This window comes from Lontra canadensis, unplaced genomic scaffold (assembly GCF_010015895.1).
Source record: "Lontra canadensis isolate GAN:19392208 unplaced genomic scaffold, GSC_riverotter_1.0 scaffold33, whole genome shotgun sequence".
NCBI classification, from domain to species: domain Eukaryota; kingdom Metazoa; phylum Chordata; class Mammalia; order Carnivora; family Mustelidae; genus Lontra; species Lontra canadensis.
The window spans coordinates 6,845,448-6,873,061 of NW_022631027.1; the positions used below are offsets into that span (position 1 = coordinate 6,845,448).

Below are 27,614 nucleotides of genomic sequence, written 5' to 3' on the forward strand. Positions count from 1 at the left end.
CATGAGATTTAAGGCATCCTTTGCTGATGACCATGGCTTACCCACTTCAGCTTAGAGCTGTTATTTTGATACTAGGTGCTGTGAATGTGTGATCTTAGAGTGGTTGCTGAATCCTTGTCTCAGTAAGGGTAGGCATTGAATGAATTTTGAGAACAACTATCATTTTCTTTAAAGTTACTTATTCCATAGAGTATTTGTGTTTTGAGGTACCTATTAAATTTTCTCCCAATTTAAGGTTTTTTTTTAATAAATCAAAATTTTTTATTAATATATAAAACATATCATTGGTGTATAAATAAGCTCTTTAAGTAAGTTAATCTTATATATTGTCTTTTATTCCTAATCAGAGACTCTACAGGGGCAGGTAATTCACTGGTCCACAAGCGGTCTCCTTTACGTCGAAACCAAAAGACCCCAACATCCTTGACCAAGCTGTCTTTACAGGATGGACATAAAGTCAAAAAGCCAGCATGTAAATTTGAAGAGGGTCAGGATGTCCTAGCTAGATGGTCAGATGGCTTGTTTTATCTTGGAACTATCAAAAAGGCAAGTTTTACCTTTATATGTCTTTTTTTTTTTTTTGCAGTAAATTTTTAATAATTCTGAGTTTAACTTAATGTTTTTAACTTACAAAAAAATCACCATAAATATTCCTCTATATTTCAGATAAACATATTGAAACAGAGCTGCTTCATCATATTTGAAGACAGTTCTAAATCCTGGGTTCTCTGGAAGGACATTCAAACAGGCAGGTGCTACTATTTCTCTTGAACATGATTTACACTAAAATTTGATTTTCTTTTTAGGCTGTCACTTTCTAGTGTTTTTTGTTGAGTACAGCATATTAAGGTAACTCAGAATCACTTTTGAGGATATGTGTTCTTCATAGTCCTCAAGGAGTTATAATCTGTTATAAACCCTAGAAGAACAGGAATTATTCTCAGTTAGAATAGAGGTAGACTAAAGAACAGATATGTCAGTGGTGTATATCTATGAACTATTTTTAGGGCCCATCTAATAATTTTGAAGAAAAATTTTTAACCACTAATATGAGTAACACTTTGGGCTTCAACTTAACTGTTACTTGCTTATATTAGTAAAAGTAATGTAGAGACCTAGTATTTATTGAGAACATACTATTTGCTGGATGATTTGGGGGATATTAGGACATATTAAACAGGTTTAGGATACTAGAAGTATTCATCAATAAGAATGATTTGAAATGACCATCTAATTAGGGGTTTTAAATTTGGATGGGAAAATGAGGCTTATTTGTGTGCAAGTAAAAGTGAATACAGGTATGCCTTGGTTTGGTTATAGGTATGTTTTTTATAATGCTTTCTCTTTTATTACTGTAATAATTTCTATGATTACTGTATACCCTTTGAATCTGCTAAATAAGGATGTTGTTCCCAGGTATTTTTCTTGTGAAAAGTGATTTATTAATTACGAGTACTAAAAATTTGAGTATTTTAGCTGCACACCAAAGCCCAACTTTTTTTTTTTTTAATTGAGTTAAGAGACCTGTGCTAAGACCTGTGTTTCATATCAAGGAGATACAAATTTTCTTTCTCTAAAGGGTGGATACTTTTCTAAAGTATTTGGTGATTGGGTTTTTAATTTGAATCCCCAGTGGAACTCTATGGTAGGTTACTACTGTGTTCTGTTTCTTGATTTCATTCTTAATTTTTTATTTCATTCTTAAATTTTTTTTATTTCTTGATTTCATTCTTAAATTTTTTAAAGAATAAGGAAGTTTTGGTTAAAGAATTAGAATGATCTAATTACCATGTGCATAGTTGGTAATTGGGGCTTAAGTGGGGAAGTTGATAGCTCTTACTTGATAGTAATATGTCTTTCAAGAGAAACTTCATAGTTCTTGGGATTGATCACTTTAAAGTTCTGAAATTATGTTTTAAATCTGAAATTGAGGAATCCGTGAGAAGAGGGATAGGAGAAAGATTAGGAGATCTCTAACAGTAGTTGTATTGAGCAGATCTTGTTACCCTGCATACAGAATTAATGTATGAATTATTATTAGTTTGTAAACATGGATCTTTCTTTGTGGTAGGACTGAAACATGTTACACTGCTTCTGTTCCCCTATTAGTTATGAGTCTCTTTCAACTTTTCAGGGTTCTTGCAGGTTATAGATATATTTGTTTCCTTCCCTCCCTCCTCCCTCTATCCATTTCTTCCTTTCAGACAGGAAGAAGAAAGCCTGTAGTACATATAGAAAGTTGTGGAAGTGTGGGCACTTGGGTGGCTCAGTTGGTTAAGCAACGCCTTTGGCTCAGGTCATGATCCTGGAGTCCTGGGATCGAGTCCCGGGATCGAGTCCCGGGATCGAGTCCCGCATCAGGCTCCCAGCCCCGAGGGTAGTCTGCTTCTCCCTCTGACCTTCTCCCCTCTCATGCTCTCTTTCACTTTATCTTTCTCTCTTTCTCTCTCTCTCAAATAAATAAATAAATTTTTTTTTTAAAGTTGTGAAAGTGAAGGGTACTGTCCAATGAGTGTTCTACCCAGTATATCAGTTTAGAGCTCTGTGATTGTTTTGGCTCACTGTCGTTTTTTATTGTCCTAGAACTGAAAAGAAAAAAGAATTGCTCCTTGGCTATTTAACTCTTTTTTTTCCCCCTTAAGATTTATTTATTTATTTATTTGAGAGAAAGAGTGAGTGTCGCATGCATGGGGGAAAGGGGCAGAGGAAAAGTGAGAGAGAAGCTCAAGTGGAGTCTGTACTGAGCACAGAGCCCTGTGCAGAACTCAGTTCCACTATCCTGAGATTATGACCTGAGTCAAAACCAAGAGTCCTAAACTTAACTGACTGCACCACTGTTTAACTCTTTCTAGCACCCAGAAAATAGCGCACATGTAGTTGGAGTTGCTTTAGAATGAGGAAGTGAAACTGAATACTGCATTATGGCAGATTTCAGTGTGGAGTGTAGCTTTAGTAATTTTCTTCCTATAAGAAGCCTGCTAATAATAGATATGTATCGTAATGACTTAATAAATTGGACTAATTTCGTCCATCTAATAAGATAATTTTTTAAAAAAGATTTTGTCAGAGAGAGCACAAAGAAGGGGGAGTGGCAGGCAGACGGAAAAGCAGGCTCTCCACTGAGCAGGAGCCCAATGTGGGACTTGATCCCAGGACTCTGAGTTCATGACCTGAGCCAAAGGCAGACGCTTAACTGACTGAGCTACCTAGGCGTCCCTAATAAGATTATTTTTAAAAGTTTATGTAAATAAGGAAAAATATAGAGAGAGTTATATTAGTAGTCAAAGAAATGTGCATCACAAAAGGGAGATAGGTTAAAACAAATACATTTAAAAGGATTTAAAAAAAATTTTTTTAAAGATTTTATTTATTTATTTGACAGAGATCACAAGTAGGTAGAGAAGCAGGTGGTGGGGGGGGGTGGGAAGCAGGCTCCCTGCTGAGCAGAGAGCCCTATGCGGGGCTTGATCTCAGGACCCTGAGATCATGACCTGAGCTGAGGGCAGAGGCTTTAACCCACTGAGCCACCCAGGCACCCCAAGGATTTTAAATTTTAACACCTAATATGGTTTCTGTGAAAATAGTTTTATTTTGGGTATTACTTTAACGGTTGCATTAATGTTTTATATTCTTTAATTGATACTGCACAGTCAGTTCTAGCAGTTTATTCAGAAGAAATAATTCAAAAGTGAAAATGCTAGTGGAAAACATTTACTGTAGTTTTATTTTAACAACAACAAAAACCTGATATGTATAAGATAAAACCTGGGGCCATTGGTCCTTTTTCAGGGAAATGCTGATTTGAAGTGAGAGGTGTCAGGCTCAGTGGGGTTTCTCTCCTGAACAGAGCCATAAACTCAGAACCTATGGAGGCTGTTTCCTTCCAAGGGTACAAGGAAGTAAACAAAGCCTGGGAGAGGTAGGGAGAGAGCAAGAGATCACAATAAACAAGGAAAGATGCAAAAAGTGAACAAACAGGGATGCCTGGGCGGCTCATGGTTAAGCCGATGCTTTTGACTCAGGTCATGATCCCAGGGTTCTGGGATTGAGTCCCGCCAGCATTGGGCTCCTTACTGGGCAGGGAGCCTGCTTCTCTCTTCTCCTCTGCCTGCCCACTCTGCCTGCTTGTATTCTCTCTCTCTCTCTGACAGATAAATATTTTTTTAAAAAGTGAACAAACAAAAAATTTGGTAACTTACATAAGAGTAGAGGTGTAATAAAGTAAATTTGGTTATTTCTACTGGATAGAATATTATGTAGCTGTTAGAAATTATAATTTTGGGGGCGCCTGGGTGGCTCAGTGGGTTAAGCCTCTGCCTTCAGCTCCTGGGAGTGAGCCCCACATCAGGCTCTCTGCTCAGCGGGGAACCTGCTTCCTCCTCTCTCTGCCTGCTGCTCTATCTACTTGTGATATTCTCTCTGTCAAATAAATAAATAAATAAATAAAACTAAAAAAAGGAAATTATAATTTTGAAAATAGCAGTGTGAGCGGTACTTTTGGTAGAAAAAATATTCTAAAATATTGATGAAAGGAAGGATCTCAGATTGGAGAGAATATGGACTCTGGCATATCTGGATTTGAATCCTAGCCTTGATACTTTCTGAGGATCCTTGGGTTAGTTACTTTATCTTTCTGAGCCACAGTTCCTCTATCTAATAATAAGATACCTATAGAACTAAGCAAAGTAATATATGTCAAGAGCTTAATGATACTTGGCTAACAGCACAGAATGGTATATTTTGATTGTTATTGGCATATGAATACACCATGTAGTTTAACTATGAAATTGAGGAGAAGAGAATATTGGAAATAATGATGTTAGAGTATTAAAATCATATTCTAAATTTTGTGGAATAAAATTGTTATTAGAATAAAAATGCCTAAAGAAGAAACAATTTACCTATTAAGGTAAAAATATAATTTTAATTTACCTATTAAGATAAAATTATTTTACCTATTATAATTAAGTATTATTATTAATTAATAAGTATTGATTTACCTATTAAGGTAAAAAAAAAAACTTTTGTGGCCTGAGATTTTGTTAGGATCCTTTATTAGACACCATATTTCCAGATTTCTGAAGCTTGAGATTAAATAATTGGAGTTCAGCTTCTTTCATGTCAGTCAGTAAATAAAAAGAAATGTGCTGAATCCAGAGAGAAAGAAGTCATTGACATATCTTCTTGGCCCTTTTTCTTTAGTCTCATGATGGTAGATGGTGTAGGGTGAGTGAATACATGTATATAGGTAGGTAGATGTGTATTCTGGAGAGTAATTCTAGTGTTTACAAAACATCGCATTTCCTTGTCCCCCAGGGGAGTATAAGTGTTAGAAGTGAATAAAGGATCTTGCCTGAGAGCAGGTAAAATTATGCCATCTGCTGTAAAAACAGGTTAAATTATCAATGTAGGTAGTTAGGTATGTTAAGTTAAAGGTGGGAGGGAAACATGTTGCATAGAGATAGCATTTTGTGGATAGTAATTTTGCCTTGAGAAGAAATCATTATGATTCAGTGAATAAACATTGCCAATACAGGCTACCCGCAGAGTCAAAAAGTAGTTTTGTTATATGAAATACTTCTTTATTATGACTGTCTTTTAATGTATATTTTAAATATTTTAGGAGCCACTGGAAGTGGGGAAATGGTCTGTACAATATGTCAAGAAGAGTATTCAGAAGCTCCCAATGAAATGGTTATATGTGATAAGTGTGGCCAAGGTAAACATTGATTTCTTTTAATCTTGTGGAAAAGTTTATTACATACTTAATGCTCCTGTTGAAGATTAATGATTAAAAGTATTTTATATCGATAACTTGAAGCTTTTATCATAAATTTATTCATCAATTGTAAATATATTAATGTAGGAGAAGAGTACTAAAAATGCCTTCTTGAAATTGTGTTGCCGTATTTATTAATAAAATAGAATTTGCTTTATGCTTTTTTTGATATTAAGGATATCATCAGTTGTGTCACACACCTCATATTGATTCCAGTGTGATTGATTCAGATGAAAAATGGCTCTGTCGACAGTGTGTTTTTGCAACAACAACAAAGGTATCTTTTAAGTGTTTTGGGCTAAAGCCCTAAATGGAGTTTGTAAGGCACTCTCAACGTAATGATTGTGTACATTGAAAGTTTATGTGACTGAAATGAGCAGTCAATGCTGGGTAGAAAGAGGTGAGGCTTATTGTTTGACTAATGGTGCTTAAGTGACTTACAGCTATCCTTGCACTTATTTTCTGATAGTGAGTGGTCTTGAAATTGGGGCAATAATTTGAAAGACAACAAAATAAATAAAGATTATTATTAGTCAAACAGTTTGTGTTGTGGTAAGAAATTTAGAATGGAAGTTTCTTCAGAAGTTTCAGAAGCATTTTATGTTAAGGAACTGTATTTAAGATTTTATTCTTCATTCGTTCAAATAACTTTTTACCTCTAATATAGAGGGGTGGTGCGCTTAAGAAAGGACCAAATGCCAAAGCATTGCAAGTCATGAAGCAGACATTGCCCTATAGTGTGGCAGACCTTGAATGGGATGCAGGTCATAAAACCAATGTCCAGCAATGTTATTGCTATTGTGGAGGCCCTGGAGAGTAAGTAAATAGTTATTTCATGCCCTTTACGTGATTTTTGTTTATATTATCTTTTTTATTTTTGTTATTGATTGTGATGTGGAAATGATAATGAATTGTAAATGCATGAAAGTGTCAATAAAGAAAATAAGTGAAAAAAAAAAAAGAAAATAAGTGGTGGTCAACTTATACCTCTAATTCCTCCTTTTTTTTTTTTTGTATAAGCTCATATTAAGCCAAGTTGTGCATCATGTATTTGTACTACATTTAAAAAAATGGTAGTGAATCATATTTTACTCTTTAATTGTAATTATTGGTTTCTTTTGTCCTTCTTCCTCTCAGACTCTGCTTCTCTTAAGACAAGTGCTATTTATTTTTTAAAGATTTTATTTATTTGAGAGAGAAAAAGTGAGAGCATGAGCTGGGGGAGGGGCAAAAGGAGAGGGACAAACGAGTGGGGAGCCAGACTCCAGGCTCAATCCAAGGACCCCGAGATCATGAACTGAGCCAAAATCAGACACTTAACCAACTGAGCCACTCAGGCATCCCAGCAAGTGTGCTGTTTAGGAGAATCCTGGGTTAGTCATTGTCATTAAATGTCATTAAGGGGCAGTCATTATCATTAACATAGTATCTGTTCAAATGCATTACAGGAAATGTCTGTAAAACTTTACCATGACTGGGACATAAGTTCTTGATGAAACATAAATAAATGAATGTATAGATGAATGAGTTTTTAGCTCTTCATTCTTCCTAATCTCTAATTCTTAATGGAATTTTTTATTTGTGACTTAACCTTTTTATAACAATTCTTAGTTTTTGGTCACCTGCAGATTTAAGAAACATTTGTCTAGTTTCTTTAATCACTTATAAAAAAGAGATACAGTGAATAAACATAGAGAATGATCTTTTCCTTTACTCATTTATACCTAGCATTTGGTTTAAAGTATTACTCAAAATAGGTGGAAGCCATCATAGACATTTTATGAAGTGGATCATTCATTATTCTTGAAGTCCCATGACCATGTGAACTGTGTTTGATACTGTTAGCCACTCTGACTTTAGTAGAGGACCTAGCTACGTATCTGGAACATAATTAGCATTTTTTAGTCTTTTGATGAATGACTAATAACCTTACTTAATATCAGTCTTCATTCCTTTGACTGTATATGGCTTATAGTGAATGGGGGACTGACTTTTTGAGCAAAATAATTATTGGAAGAAAAGGCATTATTTGGGTGGCCAGTAAGGATATTACATCAAAACCACATACCAGCTGAAAAGAGAGGATATCCCTAGATAGAGATTCAGTTTTAGCTTCTTCAGCTATCTGAAAAATAACAAAACCTGTCACAAAGCCTTTATATCTGGTAGAGTCTTTGATTAGATTTATAATTATGTTAACCAAATTTATATATAAAGGTGTTATTTTACATTGCTTTTCATTATACTGGAAAGGAATAATGGAAACACTGTGAAGATACAAAGCTGCCTGTGACTATTGGGTATATTGGGCAAACAGCTGTGCATGTCAGTAACCTCTGAACTAATCTCCCTTAGGAGATGTGGAGAGTCAGTGTGAAAAAAAAAAATCCTGGGTTTGTTCTTTGGCACAGATTCTTCACTAGTCTAGGAACCAGTCTTTATAAATTCTTGTGGATTAGAAAGGAGGGGTGGAATCACCAGTAGCCTTTTGGGAAAGAAAAATTTTCGTGTTAAATATAGCAGAAATGTTACGGTTAATCATGACTATATTTTGTATAATGCCACTAGATTTTGTTTTGCTTTGTTTTTAAAACTTTACCTGGAAAAGTAGTAATTTTAATCTTAACTTTTTTTCTTATAGCTGGTATTTAAAGATGTTACAATGCTGCAAATGTAAGCAGTGGTTTCATGAGGCTTGTGTGCAATGCCTGCAAAAGCCAATGCTATTTGGAGATAGGTAAGAAGGCCACTTGAACTTTACCAATTGATACTTTTTTTTTTTTTAGCTTTTATACTGTAGTTATGTTTACAGTTTCAGATTTCTAAATGTAATTACAAATAATTTGTGAAGGAGTCACTTTAGAGGGAAAATACTGAATGATAGACTTAAATTATGCACAGTTTTAAAATACACATAATTTTTGTGGTTTTAGGTGTTAATCCAGAATAGTTTTAAGTATTTGATCAGTGATTGTATTTGCCCCTATTGCCCCACAATACTCTAAACTATTCCCATTGGTACCTTCCTTTTAAAAACCTCAAAGGGATCCTGTGACAGAAAATTGGAAAAGGCTACAGAACCTTGATACAAAATTTACACCCTCCTCGATCTAAAGAATTAACAAAAGCAGACCCTAATCTGCTTTCTGGATTGGGAGAATTTGGAATAGCAGAGAGCTCTAGGAAGAAAAATAAAATAGCACTGAACTTGGCATAAAAAACCTGGGTTTAAATGTTGGCTTATGCTGCTTACTGTCTTTCAGAATTTAGGAAGAGCAGCTTATCTTCTTTTATGTTACCAGATTGTTTAAAGCATTGAGTATAACACTGTATATGGGGGCTGCCATCACAGTTCATGGTACACACAAGACATTAGTAAACTGTACCTGTGTATGAACCTATGTGTGAACTCTGAATGTCTAATGGGTTAAAGAAAAAATTGCTTTTGCCCCCCATATATGAACTATTTCATTATTTGTCGTTACTGAAAAACTTTAAATCACAGTGTCATAATTCAGATTATATTTTGCTTTGTGTATCGCTTATCTTTTGTAGGATATGTACTTGCTGAATATTAGCTTTAATTGTTGAATAATTTATGTATACCTTTGATTATTCAGTATGCAACTTCTCTTTTTTCCTTAGGTTTTATACATTTATTTGCTCTGTCTGCAGTTCTGGACCAGAATACCTCAAACGTCTACCATTACAGTGGTAAGTATGGACATTTCTGTTAAGGAATAATAAAGGGCCATATTCTTAAACCTACAGGATGAAATGTTTCTGAATATGTTAACTTGGTTTAAATAAAAATTTGCTTTTCTTTATGCCTGGCTTTCTTTTATTTATCCTTAAACCTGATGTCATTTCAGTAAAGATTATCTAGTTTTATTGCTGAAATAATAAGGCCATTTATTTTCTAATGCATAGAACGTAGCTTCACATACCTCTTAGATTTTCAAAATTCTTATTCATGTTTTTAATTCTTTTGGCCTTCAGAATAGCATACGGCAGAAGAGAGAGGTCTTATACGAAATATGCTGGTTTCTGCTTTAGTGTAATTCTTGGGTATGGGAAGTGTGATGAATTTTGGGAGATTTCTGATAAAATGCTTATAGTAAGTACTTAGAAATTTTTTTTAATTTTGTGTTTTTTTTTTTTTTAAAGATTTTATTTATTTATTTATTTGATAGAGAGGGAGAGAGACAGCAAGAGAAGGAATATAAGCAAGGGGAGTGGGAGAGGAAGAATTAGACTCCCTGCTGAGCAGGGGTCCTGATGTGAGGCTCCATCCCAAGACCCTGGGATCATGACCTGAGCCGAAAGCAGATGCTTAACTACTGAGCCACCCAGGTGCCCCAGTACTTAGAAATTTTTATTAAATGTTTTATGTATTTTAGGAAAAGATAAGATTTAACTCATGACTCAGATAAAGTCTGTTAAAATATGAGCTGTTCTATGGCTTATATATAAGTGAAATGTAGATATTTTTATTATGAGTTATTTTTTCTAATATAGTTACTTCCTCTTTGAATGCATCTTAAGAAATTACTCAAATTCCTTTTAGTTTATGTTTACTACTCAGTATAAGCAAGTATTTAATTAATGTTTTCCAATTATTTTCATATGTAATTTATTAACATTGTGATTATAACTTATGCTATTGACCCTCTGCTTACCTATATACTTCAGTTTGGATTTTTTAATTGCTGTTTTTATTTTTTAAAATGTGATTTCTTAATAACCAAAAACATTGCTTTTGTATATTGTGATTATTTTTGGATTCCAGGGTAGATATAGCACACCTATGCCTTTACAACCTAAGTGTTATTCACAAGAAGAAATACTTTGATTCTGAACTTGAGCTTATGACATACATTAATGAAAACTGGGATAGATTGCATCCTGGAGAGGTAGGTGGTCTTAGAGCTAACTTTATTAGCTACTTGATGTCAATTTTTGTTTTGTTTCTGTTAAAAAACAACTAAGATAAATGTATAAGTTATACATCTAAAATAAAATTTTAATTTTAGTTCAGGGAGAAGTAACTCTAATGATATCAGGGCCAGCCCTCTCTTCCTGTTTATTGCCTGTTGACTCAGGGAAAAATGTAGAAGGAGGAAGTAAATTATTTGATTTTCACATTTTCTGAAGTGAGAATCATTATAGTTAAGGATAGAAGGGAGGGAGAAATCCTTATTGAAATTCTTATTATTGTGTATCTTACTTATGTTTCCTCCTCCTGTTTTTCTAAGTTTCTATAGATTTAAGAGATACAACCAACACTCTTCCTTCCTCTCTTGTTGGTACTCCCTTGTATATAATCTTTGACTTCCAGGAATGGGGGGCACCCAGTAATAGTGTTAGAGCAATGTGTTAGGGAGTAAAGCTATTCTAGTTGGAGATTATCCCCCTCATGACATCTCATTTTGCTTTTCATTTGCAAAGTCTAACCACTTATGCTGGTTTACAGAGTCTTTAAAAAAAAAGCAATGTAAAAGTTAATGCATGTTCTTTGAAGATTTTGAAACCATAGACAAGCACAAAGAAGATACAAAGAAGAAAATAACTAAAGTAACTTTAGTAGTTAACCTGTTTTAAGGATTTATTTTGAATTATTAAAATCTAGATATTAACTACTCTTAGCTTAATGTTTTATTTTTTGTTTTGTTTTGTTTTTCGTTTAGAGAGGGTGGGAGTGCTGGGGTGGGGCAAAGGGAGAGGGAGAATCGTAAGCATGCTCCACACCCAGCATGGAGCCTGACCCTGGGGCTCTGTCTCACAAACCTGAGATCATAACCTGAAGAGTCAGATGCTTAAGGGGCTGAGCCACCCAGGCACCCCTAACTACTCTTAGCTTAAATAAAAAAATTTTTTTTTTTTAAAGATTTTATTTATTTGACAGAGAGATCACAAGTAGGCAGAGAGGCAGGCAAAGAGAGAGGAAGGGAAGCAGGCTCCCTGCTGAGCAGAGAGCCCGATGCGGGGCTCGATCCCAGGACCCTGAGATCATGACCTGAGCCGAAGGCAGCGGCCCAATCCACTGAGCCACCCAGGCGCCCCAAAAATTTTGTTTTATAATATGTGGAATCAGATGTGTGAATTTTAGTCGCACATTACTTTTGGAAGAGGTAAAAGTTGTGTAAACTAAAGTTTAGGAAGAATTTTTACTTTTGTAGCTTTTAGACATGGGGCAGTTTATAAATGGTTCATGTCAAATAAGACATCAGGGTGTTTTGAGTTGTTTTGGGGGTTTTATGGGGCATCGGGGAGAACATAATGCACATTTAAAAGCTAGTTTGTGGTAGGTCAGTTGTGCGAATTATAAAACAAACACTTGCAGGATACTTTGATTTTTTTAAGTAAAAGATATTATTAAAATTAATTGAGCTAAGATGTTTTGAGTGTTAGAAGTTGGAACACAACATTCTTTTCTGTTACATGTTTTTTCCAGATGAAATTTGAGAGAAAACCAGTGTCTTACAGAGTTGATAAATTTTAATAGTAAATGATTAGTAATAATAGTAATAGTAATGGTAATAGTAATAGTAATGATTAGTAATGAAAGAAAAAAGTAAGTATAAGGCACTAGTGGCTATATGGTTCATTATAGTCATCTTTAATATTTAATACTTTAATATATTCTTTTTAAAATGCTTTGTTTCTAACCATGGTTCCTTCAGCACTTCATATGCAGATACATCTCTATTCTTAGTACATTTTATGTTTCACATGATTAAATTCTGTAGTAATTACTTCGTGTAGACAGTGGGCACACATATAAAAACTCATGTTACTTTATTTCAAATGCTTTCTTTTATTAAAATGAAAAATGATACCTAGATTTTATTTAAGATGCTGAAAATAGAAAACAAAAATCACAATTAGACTATTAGTCTAGACAGTTAGTCTAAGTAATTAATTCAGTTTATGAATCTCAGGTATTTTAGTTCTAGCTATACTTCTGATACATATCAAAAAATTTATTAGTAGATACATGTTTTCATTTTCTGTAGCTTATGTGATGATGTCTTAGAAATAAGACATTCATTCAATTCAATTTCTTATTCTTTGCCAATATGGAAATTTTTTAAATTTAAAAAAGAACATTATACTCTAATAAAACTTTACAATGGAAAAGCTTACTTTTCTGGGGAGTGTTTCCATTTTTTGGAGCCATCAAGTATATTTTCAGAACAAGTGACTTTCTAATCATTTCCCTTTGCCTTTTCTCTGCATTAAAAAAAAAAAACAAACCAAAATATTCAGACTTAGTCATTCCATCCTCATACATTTAGAGATGAAAGTTCAGCTTTTAACTCTCTGTATTAATCTTTTATATCTTTATAATGTTATGATTGATTTTGAGAGTACGATTTTAATAATAAAAAGACCATAAAATTTATGCCTGCCTCAACATTTATTTGTAACATTATATGTAACTAATTTTCACTTAGTTTACTTTTAAATGTTTGCGATAATAGAAACGAAAATAATACAAATAGTGGATTATTCCAGATTATTAAAGTAGTGTATCTTTGGTTAATTGAAATTGAATTGCAAATTGAGTTTTGTCACTAATCCAGATTTAGTTTTACGAAACTTTCTTTTTGTTTATAAATACTTTTGTGTTAAAAAAATCTTTTTATAAGATAGGTTTAATTACTTAAAAAAATACGGGAAATACTGCATGTTAAGTGTATTGTCTTTTGAACACTGGTTCTTACTATAAATACTATCGATTATATGACATAGGCACTTGGTCTAGAAGGTTCTCCTCAGAATGAAACAAACAAACAAAAAAATGGTTGTGATTTAACTCTCTCTTAAATGTGGAGTTTTTTTCCTCCATGTGGGTAAAGGAAAAAAATCTTGTGATGACTTGAGAAGTTGATTGAGAGTTTTATGGCTTTTTGTTTAGGAATATATATGGACCCATTAGTCACAGGGAGGTACTTACATTTATTTTCTGAGCTGAATTAGGACTTAATTTAATATATGATAACACTGGCCAAAATTTCGTAGTATTTCTATATTATTTTGGAAGTCCTGTAAATACTTATTTCAATTTCTAATTACTTCGAGCAATCTTAATTGAATCAGTGGTATCCTTTTAGTGTTTTGTGCTTTTGTTTTTTGATATAGAGGAAATGTTATGACTTCTTTTATAACAAGAAGTTTCAAAAATATTTGAAGGCAAATTTACCATTTATGTATATTTCTTTTCTTTGTTGGTTATTTCAGGATTGAAGAGCAGCTGAAACTTTTAGAACATATTGGAACATAGTGATAGTTCTATATCCTGTTTTCTTATGTGATTTTTGTTTTCTTTTACATCTTTGAGACTTTGTGCCTTATATAGACTGAATGAGCTATTTGAGAAACTGTTGTTTTGTAATTTTTTTTTGAGATTGTAAAAATATATAATGCAACATTTGAGATCCAAATAAAGGTTGCTTAAGGGTTTTTGTTTAGAATGAGGAAATAACTGTTGTACCAGGTTGGTTTTGAGAGTTAAAAAGAAATATTCATACTTCAGAATCTACTTATTATTATTTGTCCTTAATTCCTAATGTGATCTGAAATCCTAGTTTTATAAGGGCAGCCTACTTTTCTGTTAATGGTAATCTTAAATTTCAGCCCCCAAAGATTCATAGCAGAGTAGTATATTGAGTGCTACCTTTTGAAGGATGTAGGGAGAAAGTCATAAACTTAAATGAAATACTATAGCAGATATGATGTTTTGGCTAGAGAAAAAAATGTATAATTGAGGTGGTATAATATTTTTAAATGAAAATTATAAGAAATATGATTAACAACAATACTTGAGGCTCTGAGTGTTTTGTATTAACATATAGCTGTATAGGTTGGCAAACAAATTACTTAACCCTGTTTTGCATACTTAAGCCTAGGCGGCATGGAATTCAATATTGGTAATTCAAAGGTATATTTTATTGAAAGGAAGAGCTATAACTATACCTGATAGCATTTACATCTATACAGAAATATACAACCCTGAGAGTCAAAGTATAATGTGAGATTAGTGTCTGTGGTGGGAGGAACGAAAATGGTTATTATGTTAGCAGTATTACAAACCTCATGATCAGATGGTAGATTTAGAATATGGTGCTGTTTTAATACAGATTATTTGATTTGAACTATAATGTCTGTACTTTGGGTCTTCAAAATGCACAAAGAGATTCCTTGGCCCCATAATGCAAGTTGAAATATATATAGTTCTATGGAAAGTAGTTTTGGAGTGCTGAAGGAACTTACAGATAAAATTTCTGAGAAACCATAGAGAGCAAGTACCAAAAGAAAGAGAGAGTTCATTGTGCTTTTTAAAAAGTAAGAGAGGAATAGATTTGAGAAATAGTTTTGTTGTTGATTGTCAGCAAGATTGTAGAGTACATTTTTCAAATGTGTGGTTTGTGAAGATTTAAAAAGCTACAAGGAAAAACACTATTTTATTAGAATAAATCATATTAAATACCCCCCCCCTTTTTATATGGTTAGCCACACTGGTAAGTCAAATGCTATAGGTATAGTATAAACATAGTGTAACTGAATTCCATATTAGATACTAAAATTCGAACTGGTTAAAATTAAAAGTAAAAAATGGATATGTAACCAGTTGGAATTATAGAAACAGAAGCTTTCAGTGGCTTGGAAATACTCTTGAGGGAGATTGTAATGAAGAGCCACAGGATTCTGTCTTTGTGTCTGTCTTTGTGTCTACCTCTAATTTTAAGAAGGATGACAGAATCAAGAGAAAAGGTTATCTCAAACACTGACCTGAAAACAAAACAAATTAACAATAGTTACAAATAAGTTCTGCTCTTAGGCTTAAATACACATCCAGCCAGTTCAGAAGAAGTAGTGGTTGATAGCGAATACTTGATTTGATCAGTTTATCTGATAAGATTTTAGAGTTCAGGTGAGGAGGTGGGGATGAGGAAGAGATGAAATTAGCCAATGTGGTTGCTAAAAACTTTCAACCTACTCTTAAACTTAGGCATCTTATACTTAGACATGATAGCTACTATCAAATATTTGAAGAACTGTCTTGTAAGAGAGGACTGGAAGAGTTCCAGGAGGGAAGATTTGTCCACCTGTGAAATGGGCTTCCTTAGTGGGTGCCTCATCAGCTTTCATCATTGCTAGTATTTAAACCAAGGTTGAATACCTATCAGTACTATAAAAGGGACTGCAGTGTTGATGGAACTTTGAATTACATGGACACTGAAAGTGTCCTTCAGGCTTTAATGTCTGTTGTGTTATTTCTTTTTTAATAGAAATTCTCTTTCATTGAACACTGCAGAAATTACAGTAGGAGGAAGTAATAGGGTATAGAGGCATGACCACGAGACTGTCCCATTTCTTTTCTTAATTCCTAAAATCACCCAGTGCATTAGCACAGTTTGGGCTGTTAGTGAATGTTGAATGAATGGACTTCTTGTCATTTGGGTTCAGAATTTTAGCTCTTTCACTAACCAGCCATTGAATTTGAGCATTTCATTTAACCTTTATAACTGTTAACTAATCTATAAAATAAAGAGAGTTGGAGTAGATGACTCTGTAAATCTCTTCTGCCTCTAACATTCTATCTGACAGATTTATTTACTCTTCTTACTTGAAGCAATTCTGAGCTTTGATAAATTGATAAAGACATACTGGTGGTACTCTTGGAAGTCAGCTATGATATTCTAGATTTATTTATTTTTTTAAGTTTTTGTGGTTTTAACTGAGAATGGTCCTTTTTTAAGAATTTAGAATTTTTTGCTATTGGGCCCTAGTCTTTAAACTTGGAAGAAGAGGCAGAAATGACTCTTGAGGAAACCCTTTTGAAACCAAAAAATACTTTCTAGAATTGAATAGATTTTAAAATGATTTTTGATGATAAAAAATTACTGAGACACTTTGAGTTTTAGGGCTGGCTAATGTCTGTAACTTTTCTGAAAACAACCCCTCCCCGCCAGTTTCACAGAATTTTTCAAAGTTATGGAGATTATTGGTAAATAAAATTTTGTTTTTATTACTTTTTATACTCCTCCCTAATAATATCTATTAGATCCAATATATGGTTGATATTAAAGTCATTCTAATGTATTATTTCCTCAGATTATGGAATTAAATTTAATAACTAACAAAATTCCATTCTTGTAACATTTTCCAGTTTATAGTTCTTTCAGCCATATCATTTGATTCACATAATTACTAGTGAAGTAATTAGGGGAGGATTTTTACTCCCCTTTTTATAGATAAGAAACAAACCTTAAGAGGTTAAATGGCTTTAGATCATGCAGCTAGTCAGTGAGGACCTGGAATTAGAATTTAGATCTTCTGACAGTATACTAGTCAGTACACTTTTCTTCTGCATCACATTGCCTCTGTCTAGCACCTGTATATTACTAATTGATGAAATTATAGTGCGTTAAATTGTTTCTTGATACTTCACAGCTGGCAGACACACCAAAATCTGAAAGATATGAGCATGTTCTGGAGGCATTAAATGATTACAAGACCATGTAAGTTGATTTATTTTGTGTATCCCTATGAGGGAGACATTTAGTAAGTATAAGGAATAATGGCATTGTTTAAGGTTTGTGGGATTGGTGTTTAGAACTAGTACAAACATTTTAAGCTTTTTAATGTCCTATTTTTTAGTCCGAGTAAACAGTGATTCTCAAGGGTTGGAGAAGGGAAAAGTAATCCTCTGGGAATGGTGATTGAGAGGCAGACATACCAATATCTTAGGAATTTGGCCTATTCAGTTGAAAAACATATTTAGTAATGACTTGTTTTTATAATGCAGTCTCCTGAAAATAAAATATTAGCTGGTGGGAAAATGTAAACGATAGTGGAAAATACTGTAGAGAATATTGGTTTTAAAATGATTATGAGATCTTCTATTTTAAGATTAGTTATTGTCAACAGTTACAGAAAAGTAGTACTAGTACTGAATTTTTGATAATTGGTTATTGTTTGATATATTCTTGTATGGGCTTTCCTTTTTTTTAAAAAAAATCTGCATTTTAAAAAACTTAAAAATTGCAATAGAAAAAAAATTTTTAAGTGTTCGTGCTGGCTGTAACCAACCATTGAGTTATTTTATAAAATTTTTGTTTCTAACAAGTTGCTTCTTTTGAACTGGACAGCATTCCCTCCTTAAAAATGTTGTAATACTAGTGCCTAGCTAGATATTTAGGCCAGTTAAAAAAGCCATAAAGTGCCTGAGCAGTTACTGTACTGGTAAAAAGTACTTTATGGGATGTGAATTCTGTAATCCAATTTAGGGTACCAGAAATACATCTATTCCTATTATGATAGAAATATTAGCTCCCATTTCTCAAACCTGCCTAACAGTGGAAGAATATTCCAAGCAATTTGGTGTGTGGTTCCTCAGGTTAGGCAGGGTCTAGTAGAACTAAGGTAGGTGAGGTGTTTTGGAGTAAGGAGCCTGAGGACTTTGGGAAACAGTTATGGAACACATTTTTCAGAGACCTAAACCCAGACGGAAATAACTTTTCCCTGCTCCATGTTATTTCCAATTCTGGATCTGACACACTGAAGACTCCTTTTATTTTTTGGACCTCATACTGGGTCCCCTTTTCCACTGCTAACAGCTGTTACTTTCTGACCGGCTTTCTCCCCTCACAGATCCACTCTGAAATAGAATTCTTTTCCTAAACCTTTCTTGAGATCTTTTAAACAGATGACACTGAAATACGGAAAAACACATTTTAGGACTAAAAAGACCATGCTTTATTCTTCTTCCTTTAAAAAGTTAGAAGTGGACATGTGCTCTTCTCCCTTCTGATCCTTTCCCTCCCTCCTTACTCCTCCATTGTATCCTACTGTGGAGTGGCTCTGGAGCAGATAAGAATCAAGGAAAGGAAAGCAAAGAGAAAGAACGAGTTTTGTAGTATTGGGTGGTCTTTCATGTATAAAGGCTTTACATCTGAAAGTTATGAGTTAGGGTCTGCCATGTATATGTGTTCAGTTTTTAAATTTTTAGTTAATTTTTTTAAAAATTTAGGTTTATGTCTGGGAAAGAAATAAAGAAGAAGAAGCATTTGTTTGGGTTGCGAATTCGTGTTCCTCCTGTGCCACCAAATGTGGCTTTCAAAGCAGAGAAAGAACCTGAAGGAACATCCCATGAATTTAAAATTAAAGGCAGAAAGGCATCCAAACCTATATCTGATTCAAGGTAAAAGTTGATCTGTGGCTTAGTTTTTCTCTTTAGCTTATTTGTAACTAAAAATGTGTTATTTAGTCTCATTAGTATATTTGAAAGTACAAGTGGTAGTTACCTTGATTTGTTTTCCTGTTTATAATTTCTTGCTTAGACAAGGTACAAAGAGTTAATTTAATTTAGATGTTTATTTATTTATTTTAGATCTTGGGCTTTCCAGGAATAAGTCCTGTTGATTTTGTTAGCAGACAGCTTAAGTACTGGCCTGTTTATTTGTTTGTTCATTTCTCATTCATCCATCCATCCATCCATCCATCCATTCATTCCATTTATCAAGCATCTTATTATGTAAGTGCTGGGGATATAATAACAAGACTGACTTTCTTTTTGCCCTGATGGTATTAATAGTATAGTGGGAAGGAAAGGTGATAAACAAAACAATTACAGGTCATGTTAGGCCATCTCGGACATAGCATATGGGTTTAGATTGTTCTGGGATGGATATAGGTAAAGCAGTCTACTTTTAAAGAAGGAAGCTTAAGGAGGGCTTATTTAAGATTATATTTAAGCTGAAATTCAAAGAATGAGACTAACCAAACAATGTGCAGAACAAAGGGAAGAGTACTGCAGGTGGTGGAAATAAAAAGTATGAAGGCTGTGAGGCATGTTCTAGGAACTCACAGACTAGTAGGGGATGAATGAGGGCTAGAGAGCAGCATCAGGTGTTGGAAAGTTTGGGTGGGGCTTGATCTTGTAGAGTCATGTAGGTCTCCTAAGGAGTTCAGGTTGTTTTTAATGATGGGGAGCTATTTAAAGATGTAAGCAGACTGAATTATCCTTTAAAAAGACATCTTTGTATGCTCTTTGGAGAATGGATAGGTATAAAGGTAAGAATAGAAGCAAAGGAAACAAAGACTGCTGCAGTTGTCTAGGTGAGAGATTGTCTGAGTAGTGCTATCAGTCAAATGGGGAGAAAATAGATTCACGATCTCTGTTGGAGGCAGAATTTATTGACTTTACTAATGAATTAAATTTATGAAAAAAATGGAGGAGTGAAGAAGTTATATAATGCTCAGATTTCTGGCTTGAGTAACTGGTGGGTGGTGAGGTCTGTTATCAAGCCCTGCAAGAGCAGATTTGGCAAGGTGAGTGAAGCATTCTTCTGTCTCATACTAATTGAATTTGAGATTTTTACAAGGGATATCTAAGTGATGATGATGTTAGATAGAGACCTCTGAGTCTGTAAGTCTCCTGACCTCAGGAGAGGTCAGGGCACATGATACAAATTTGGAAGCTGATTTATAAGGCCATGAAAATGATGAAATTACCTAGGAAACAATAGCTGGGATGGGGAGGGAGTTACTGTGGCCCAGAATAATACCCTGTTATCATCTGGAGATTTGGAAGAGGTGAAATAAACAAGAGAGACTAAAAAGAATGATCAATGAGATAGGAGGAAGCTGAGAAAATTTGGTGTCTTGAAAATCAAGAGAAAGGGAAGTGTTTCAAGAAAGATGAATGTATTAAACAGTATTGAATGCTGCTGTGAAGTGGATTTAAGACGAGAGAAAAATATTTATTGCCAAAGATAGTATTCTGTTATTAGTGACCTTAACAAAAACAGGGGTTTTTGTTTTGTTTTGTTTTGTTTTGGAGAGGTAAAAATAGAAGTCAGATTGAAGTGGGTTAAAGTATGATTGAATCCAGCACTGCTCAATTAACATGTCAAAACTGGGCTTTTTCTACTAATAAGGGGCATAGGCAGATTCAAAATAATGATGATAATAAAGGAAAAGTGGAAAATAGGAAATAACCTTTAAGAAATCTGAATGAGAAGGGAGAAAGTAGAAAGGGAGGGCATGTGTCAACAGCACTCCAAAGTAGTTTTATTGTGAAGAGAGGTAGACAAATGGAAGCTGAAGAGGGGAAGGAAGTACTCAAGTGATGGCTTTTTCATAGATGGAAAATTAATTGGAAGCTATCTTTATGTACTAGTAGGAATGATCCAGTGGAGAAGAGAGAGGGAAGGTAATTGAAGATATCATAAAGTCCTTGAGAAACTAAAAGGGAAGGAATTTAGAACATAAATGTGGTAATGGCTTTTGATAGGACTTACACCCTTTTGTTGAAATTGGGTGAAAATGGCTACAGATGCTAGTTCTGTTAGAGATTTAGAAGATGACTGAAGTTATTGCTTAGTAACTTCTATTTTCTCAAAGAAATACTGAGGTGTAAAGAATGGCTGAGAGGATTGTGCAGAGAGGGAAATTTAATGAGCAAATAAAAGGTATGAGACAGTCATCTTGGAGAGTAAGAAAAGGTAAATTACACAGTGTTTCATATCCATTTGAGTTTGTAATAAAGTAGATACTGCTTTCAAGTTTTTTTCCCCTAAAGGAAAGCATACTTATTCTTAGCACTTTCAGATTTTTATCATTAACCCTTTGCTATCAGTTGCCCATTTTATGAATTAGAAAAAAGGTTTACACAAATTTTCTCATTCCTATCATGATATTAATAAGATACTCCATCTATGTTAGCTATCAGGTTTTCATTTGATGCCACCAGGAAATGGTTCAGCTTTCTTTAAAGGCATTGTCTGTTCCTTCTGGGTCCTATGTATGCATTGCTACTTTTAATCTGAGAGCACTTTCTTTAGTCCAAGAGTCCTCTATAAATGTTATCTTTCAAAAAAAAAAACAATGTATACCCCCATCTACCTTATCCTTGAGAGTTTTGATTATAGTGCTAGTTAAGCTTTTTTCCTCTAGTTCCCCAACTTTCTCCTTCCTTTTACTTTCCCAGCTTTAGTTTGGTGTCCGGAGTAGTTGTTTTCTAGTTTTCTCCATTCACCTCTTTCTAGCCTATTATATAGTAGTATTCCTCCTTTTCCATGTTTTTTAATTAAATTTTCCTGGGTGACTTTCTTATAGCACTGAATTATTATTAGCCTGCTTGTATACACCTTCGTCAACTTCTAACTATGCTGCGAACCCCTTAGCACAGGGAAGGTCTTTGTATTCCTATTATCTGATACCCCTTTTCTATGGTAGATAATGTTTGTTGAATAAATGAAATAGATGTTCTGTATGTTGATATTTGTCCTTTCTTTTTTTCCCTTCTGTTAATTAGAGATGTCCTTGGCTATTGCTTTTTCCCCCTTCCTGTTGCTTGACATTTACTTTTATGTCTCAAAAATGGTTTTCTAGAGCTTTCTGATTGTGTCTTTTGAATGACTCCCTGCCTGATAGGATGAATTCCTTCCTCTATACTCTGCCACCCTGGGCTTCATTCTCTTTCTGACAAACATCATTCAAGGAGATAGATAGATAGATACTCATTTCTAAAGGCAACCTGTGTTTATAACTAAAATATTTTAATATAGATACTTCCTGGCTCCACGTGGGTAACTATTAAATTCATAATCACTTTTAGTAATAAATTCTTGAAAGATCTCCGAAATACCCACATAGTAACAACCTAAACTAAAAAATCTTCCATCCAGTATAGTAGTCTGCTTTTGTTTTTGCTTTTTAACTTTAAGATGCTATATATTTTTCAGAATTGTAGTAAAGAGAACACTTTTTCTTAAACCTTTCATACGTAAATATTTCTTAAGTCAAGAAATATATATTTAAATTGAAATGTATTATCTATGCTCTTGACTAAACTTGTAGATTCAACTTTAATTTTTTATATTACCATTAATAGAAAAATATATAAGTATAACCTAATTATTATGTAAGTAGGGTGTATATTATCCATTGTCTTTTTATTTTCTTTATGCAGAGATTAAATACATAATGGTTTTATGTTTCAGGGAAGTAAGCAATGGCATAGAAAAAAAAGGAAAGAAAAAATCTGTAGGTCGTCCACCTGGTCCATATACAAGAAAAATGATTCAGAAAACTGCTGAGCCACCTTTGGTAAGAGGATGTGTTAATATATGTTCTCAGAGAGGAAAGATGCTTGAAATTAACTGAAAAATGAGTATCTTTTCCAATTTCTTTAGAACCATGCTTTAAATGTTATTTTTTATTTTCCAGGATAAGGAATCAATTTCAGAGAATCCTACCTTGGATTTACCTTCTCCTATAGGGTAAATAGAAAGTTATTTTTTCCTATCCTAGGAATTTTCTTTTGGGGGAAAATGAGTATTTCTATTGTTATGTAATATAGTCGTTATACCATTTAAATTTTTTTGTCTCAGGAGAACTGAGGGAACTGCACATACATCCAATACCTCAGATGTGGATTTCACGGGTGCTTCCAGTGCAAAAGAAACTACCTCGTCTAGCATTTCCAGGCATTATGGGTAGATATTTTATATTCTTATTCCTTACTAATTTTCTTCTAGATAATCTTTTCTTTTTAATGATTAAATACATTCTTAGCATTCGAAAGTGATACAAGTATGCCTTTGAGTGTTTAAGAAGCAATCTATATGTAGATTCCTTAGGTTGTTAATATTTATCAGGTCATTTTCTGTGTACACAGAAAAGAGGTATACTGGTGTTTATAGGTTATGTTCTTTTCCCTGAGACCTTTTATACTTAAAATATTTAGGTATGCCTTGCTTTAGGAAGACTTTCCCTTTTTTTAATATCTGAATCAGACATGCAAATCCTTTTGTTACTAAAAAGATCTTAAACTCAGGATTTCTATCAGTAGCAGACTTCTCAAATATTTTAGTTAACCTGATTTTTTAGAAGGATACCTCTACTAAAGCATGATATGTCAGTTATGAGAAGATAGTTTACTTGGGGTCAGAACTATGAGCTTGCAAGTTTTTATACTTCCCTTAGTTTAATTTTTGTCCACAATTTAGAAATTGCTCATGTAAATCATACAAAATTCAGAGTATTAAAGAGCTTAAAATGTAACTTATTTTTTAATGAATTGTGTAGAATAATGTGAACTGTTTTGGCCTTTTACCCAAGCATTTTGCTAATCTTCCTTTGTACATTGTCTTATTTAATTCTTAAAACAATCTTTTGAGTTGTAAGTCCTGTTACTCCCATTTTAAAGATGAAGAAACTGAAACTTGAGAGAGTTTTAAGAAACAAGCCCAGACTAACATGTTTATTAACAAGCATAACAGAGCTGGGATGTTGAGTTGAGCAGTGTGATTGTAAAATATTTGAATTTAGCTTTTAGGCTATATTCTCCCCTTGTTACAAGGTTATAAAATCATTGAATTTCTGAGCCGAAAAAGACCTCAGAGATGATCTAGTTCTACCCCTTCACTTGATCTCTTCACAGAAGAGAAGACAGAGGATATGAGATTTGAATTTGGCCAATATCATAGAGCTAGATTCAGGGTACCCTGATTTCTAGTTTATGTTTATTCCAGTTCATTACATTACTTAACTAGCCCTAGAACTGGTAATAAGAGAACATTTATTCTAGTTCTACCATCTTTTTAAGCACATGGAACAATGTTGTATATAAAGTAGGTGCTTATTAAGTATTTACTGCATTGAATGAGTGAATGAACTGTCTTCTTTTTAATGATAAGACTGTTGACGATATCTGACTAATATGAATAGGCCTCTTCTTGGTAGGAATATGTCTCATTGGCCTCGTAATTAAAAACTTCCTCTGATTCTTTTAAGCTTAATAGTACATTGTTAAGGAAGAAAAGCTCTTCAAAGGTCAGCCCCAAGAAGGTGATGGAATCTAACGAAGGCGAGTGATAATCCATTTATAAAAATAGCATGTATTGTTTTGGTTTGGCTGATTTTTATGTCAGCAAGGGCATATACTTACAGTAGAGTGATAGAAAAAAATTCTGAGAATATATTGTTTGGGCAAGGTATGCTTTATAAACTCAGTAGACAGTTAATGACCTTTCTTGTTCCATAGATTATCTGACTCCAGAAAAAGAACTCGTACAGGAAGATCTTGGCCTGCTGCAATACCACATTTACGGAGGAGAAGGGGTCGTCTTCCAAGAAGAGCACTCCAGACTCAGAACTCAGAAATTGTAAAAGATGATGAAGGCAAAGAAGATTATCAATTTGATGAACTCAACACAGAGATTTTGAATAACTTAGCAGATCAGGAGTTGCAACTCAATCATCTAAAAAACTCCATTACCAGTTATTTTGGTGCTGCAGGTAGAATAGCATGTGGTGAAAAATACCGAGTATTGGCTCGTCGGGTGACACTTGATGGAAAGGTGCAGTATCTTGTGGAATGGGAAGGAGCAACTGCATCCTGACTGTAGGACTGAACATTATGTTCACTGCACTCTCATTTTCTGTAGGTACAGTTCAAAGCCCTAAAGGATAAAGGAGTCTGGCTTTTACTATCTTTCTTAAAAAAAAAAAAAAAAAAAGTCAAAAAAATTCACAAAAGGAGATGATACTAGCCTTAACATGTACCTGTCAATGTTATGGATATTGTCATAAAAAGATATCTTTTAAAAATCAGAACAGAGACTTAATTTTTTAAATCTTAAGATTTGTAGAATGTTTCTAGGATAGGATATTAAAAATGATTCAAATCCATGCATGGTGTTAGATAATTTTTCTAATTATTCCATTGAGTCAGTTTTTGTGATTAGTGGTTATCAGATCAAACAGATCATGTAGATAGATAGCACAAGTATTTGGAGAAACGTTGTCTGTTTTGTTGCCAAAATGTTGGAAAAAATTTATTTCAATACCTTTCAGATTTCATAAAGTGCAGTGTATATAATGCCTACTAAAAGACTGTAAAATATTGAAATTTTCTTTCAAGCAAAGTGTAAAAAATATATTGAGCCTGTAAATTGCTCTGTGACTAGACTTCATTGTCGTCTTAATATATTCTTTGCATGTGCATATATATACACAGGTGTGTATATATATGTGTGTGATTATGTGACCTATGCAATACAAATTATGGGAATGGGCAGCTTTGGAGTATATATCCCATAATTCTTTTTTCAGGAATAGTTGCAGTATTTACACAGCAGCATTTCTTCTCAGGCTTTTATTGGGTGCTGTTGCTTGCTATGTATGAAGAGAAATGTGTCAGACAAGTTTAAAGTTTAGTGTGTTCTGAAGAAGGGTGTGAACAACAGTGTTCATGGGCTTTTAGAATGCTTTTCACTTTCAGTCCTTGTAACTCAGCTGTTCAGTACCTAAAACCAATTCAAATAATATGAACATTATCTCCTACTAGAAGTAACGTATTCAAGTTTTCATGGCACATTTGATTGTAAATGTCTCTCAGTTTTAACAGTAAGTCTGTAGGAGTCCCGTGAAGATTCCTGAAATGTCTGTAGTAACTGTTAGTCTTGTTGAATAAGTGTAGTATGAACAAAGTATTTTATTGCACAGGGTTAACAAACAGTATGGTGCCTGACAAGGCTACTACTGTTTTATTACAACATTACCTCTTGTTTTTATAAAATGTACCAAGATTTAAATTGATAACTTTATTTTACATGTAAAAAACCAGTTTTTTTATCACCAGTGTTAGAGTTGTCTTCTGTTTCTTTTTGTTTTGTTTTGTTTGTTTGTTTTCTTTTTTAGCCAAAGAGTAAACAGAAGAATATTCTTATTTTGGTGGCTATTCATTTTACTCTTAAAAGTGATTGGTGGATTTTGCCTAAAAATTGGGGAATTTGCCGCCAAAATGAAAAATATGTAAAGTGTAGTGGTTACAGAGCGGTAAAAATGTGGGTTAGTACTTATTTATTCCATTGATTGATTATTTGACTGTTTATAAAGAAAGTTGCTTTATTTCTTTAAACATCTTCAAAAGATGACCTTTCCTTGTCACATTATAGCCAAAAGAAGCAGAGAACTTCGTTGTCCTGCATTTGGTTCCTGGTTGGCCAGGTATAAATGAGCTTTACAAAAGTGCAAATTAAAAACTGTCACTTCTGTTTACCTCCACCAAAACTTGATTTTCCCCTAGCTATTAATTTAAAGTTGCCTTTCCTGCAGCTGCAATATTTTGAATAACACACAGAGTTTGTGTTGATTTTGAATGTTTGTTTATATCTAGGGGTAATGGAAAATGTAAATCCCGTGTAACCTTATTCACTCCACCTGTATCATATTATTTCATTTTCCCCAAAGTCCTTTAATTCTAACTGAACACCAGCAGTATTTTAGTAACTCTTTCTTTAGTATACCTGGAAGATGATTTATTAAGCTGAACTGTCTTTAGACGTAATTATTGTGAATGTCTGTTTTATTTTATCATGGTGGTTCCACATGGCTCTGATGTTCAGTTTGTATTTTTGGAATTGCTTTACTTAGAATTAAAACAGACCAACATTAAATGTGTGTATTTTTTAAAGAGCTAATGAGTTTTGCTTCTGTATTTGCTTGAAAATACACACTGATGCAGTAGATGACTGCTTTAATTTAGCCAAGGAGCTGAGGATTTTCCAATTCCATTGTAAATATGTTCACATGAATTAATCTTTATAAAACTTGGCTCTCATTTTCCACTTGTCCCTCAAATCTTAATAATTATTGTATGTTCATCTAAAATGATCCTCTAAAAAATAATGTTTAGTCAGCTTGTACACTTCCTACGTGGAAGATAGTATATCTCCCTCTATCTTGTCCCCCAAATTCAAAAAAATTTGGACTTTTCAACTATTTTTTTCCTTTTTGCTTATATAGAAGGTGTCAG

General features: G+C 33.6%; 1 protein-coding gene across 5 annotated transcripts in view; it reads left to right on the top strand.

Annotated features, from left to right (window-relative positions):
* The window catches only part of MTF2 (metal response element binding transcription factor 2), a 61,004-nt gene extending 33,730 nt beyond the window's left edge, over window positions 1-27,274 (top strand). Inside the window, exons 2-16 of one of the 5 annotated variants that reach the window (XR_004383797.1) lie at window positions 348-546; window positions 667-748; window positions 5,624-5,719; window positions 5,956-6,056; window positions 6,447-6,595; window positions 8,421-8,516; window positions 9,425-9,493; window positions 10,569-10,692; window positions 17,240-17,307; window positions 18,819-18,989; window positions 22,795-22,900; window positions 23,021-23,073; window positions 23,185-23,289; window positions 24,590-24,662; window positions 24,840-24,949. Coding sequence is in view for 4 of the 5 variants with exons in the window: in XM_032867148.1 (XP_032723039.1) it covers window positions 348-546; window positions 667-748; window positions 5,624-5,719; window positions 5,956-6,056; window positions 6,447-6,595; window positions 8,421-8,516; window positions 9,425-9,493; window positions 10,569-10,692; window positions 17,240-17,307; window positions 18,819-18,989; window positions 22,795-22,900; window positions 23,021-23,073; window positions 23,185-23,289; window positions 24,840-25,197 (1,777 nt within the window). In the remaining variant the exon portion in view is untranslated. Of the gene's footprint in view, window positions 1-347; window positions 547-666; window positions 753-5,623; window positions 5,720-5,955; window positions 6,057-6,446; window positions 6,596-8,420; window positions 8,517-9,424; window positions 9,494-10,568; window positions 10,693-17,239; window positions 17,308-18,818; window positions 18,990-22,794; window positions 22,901-23,020; window positions 23,074-23,184; window positions 23,290-24,589; window positions 24,663-24,839 lie in introns of those variants that run through there. The other 4 variants (XM_032867151.1, XM_032867148.1, XM_032867149.1 and 1 more) reach the window with 4 other exon arrangements.
* Window positions 27,275-27,614: the final 340 nt, after the last annotated feature.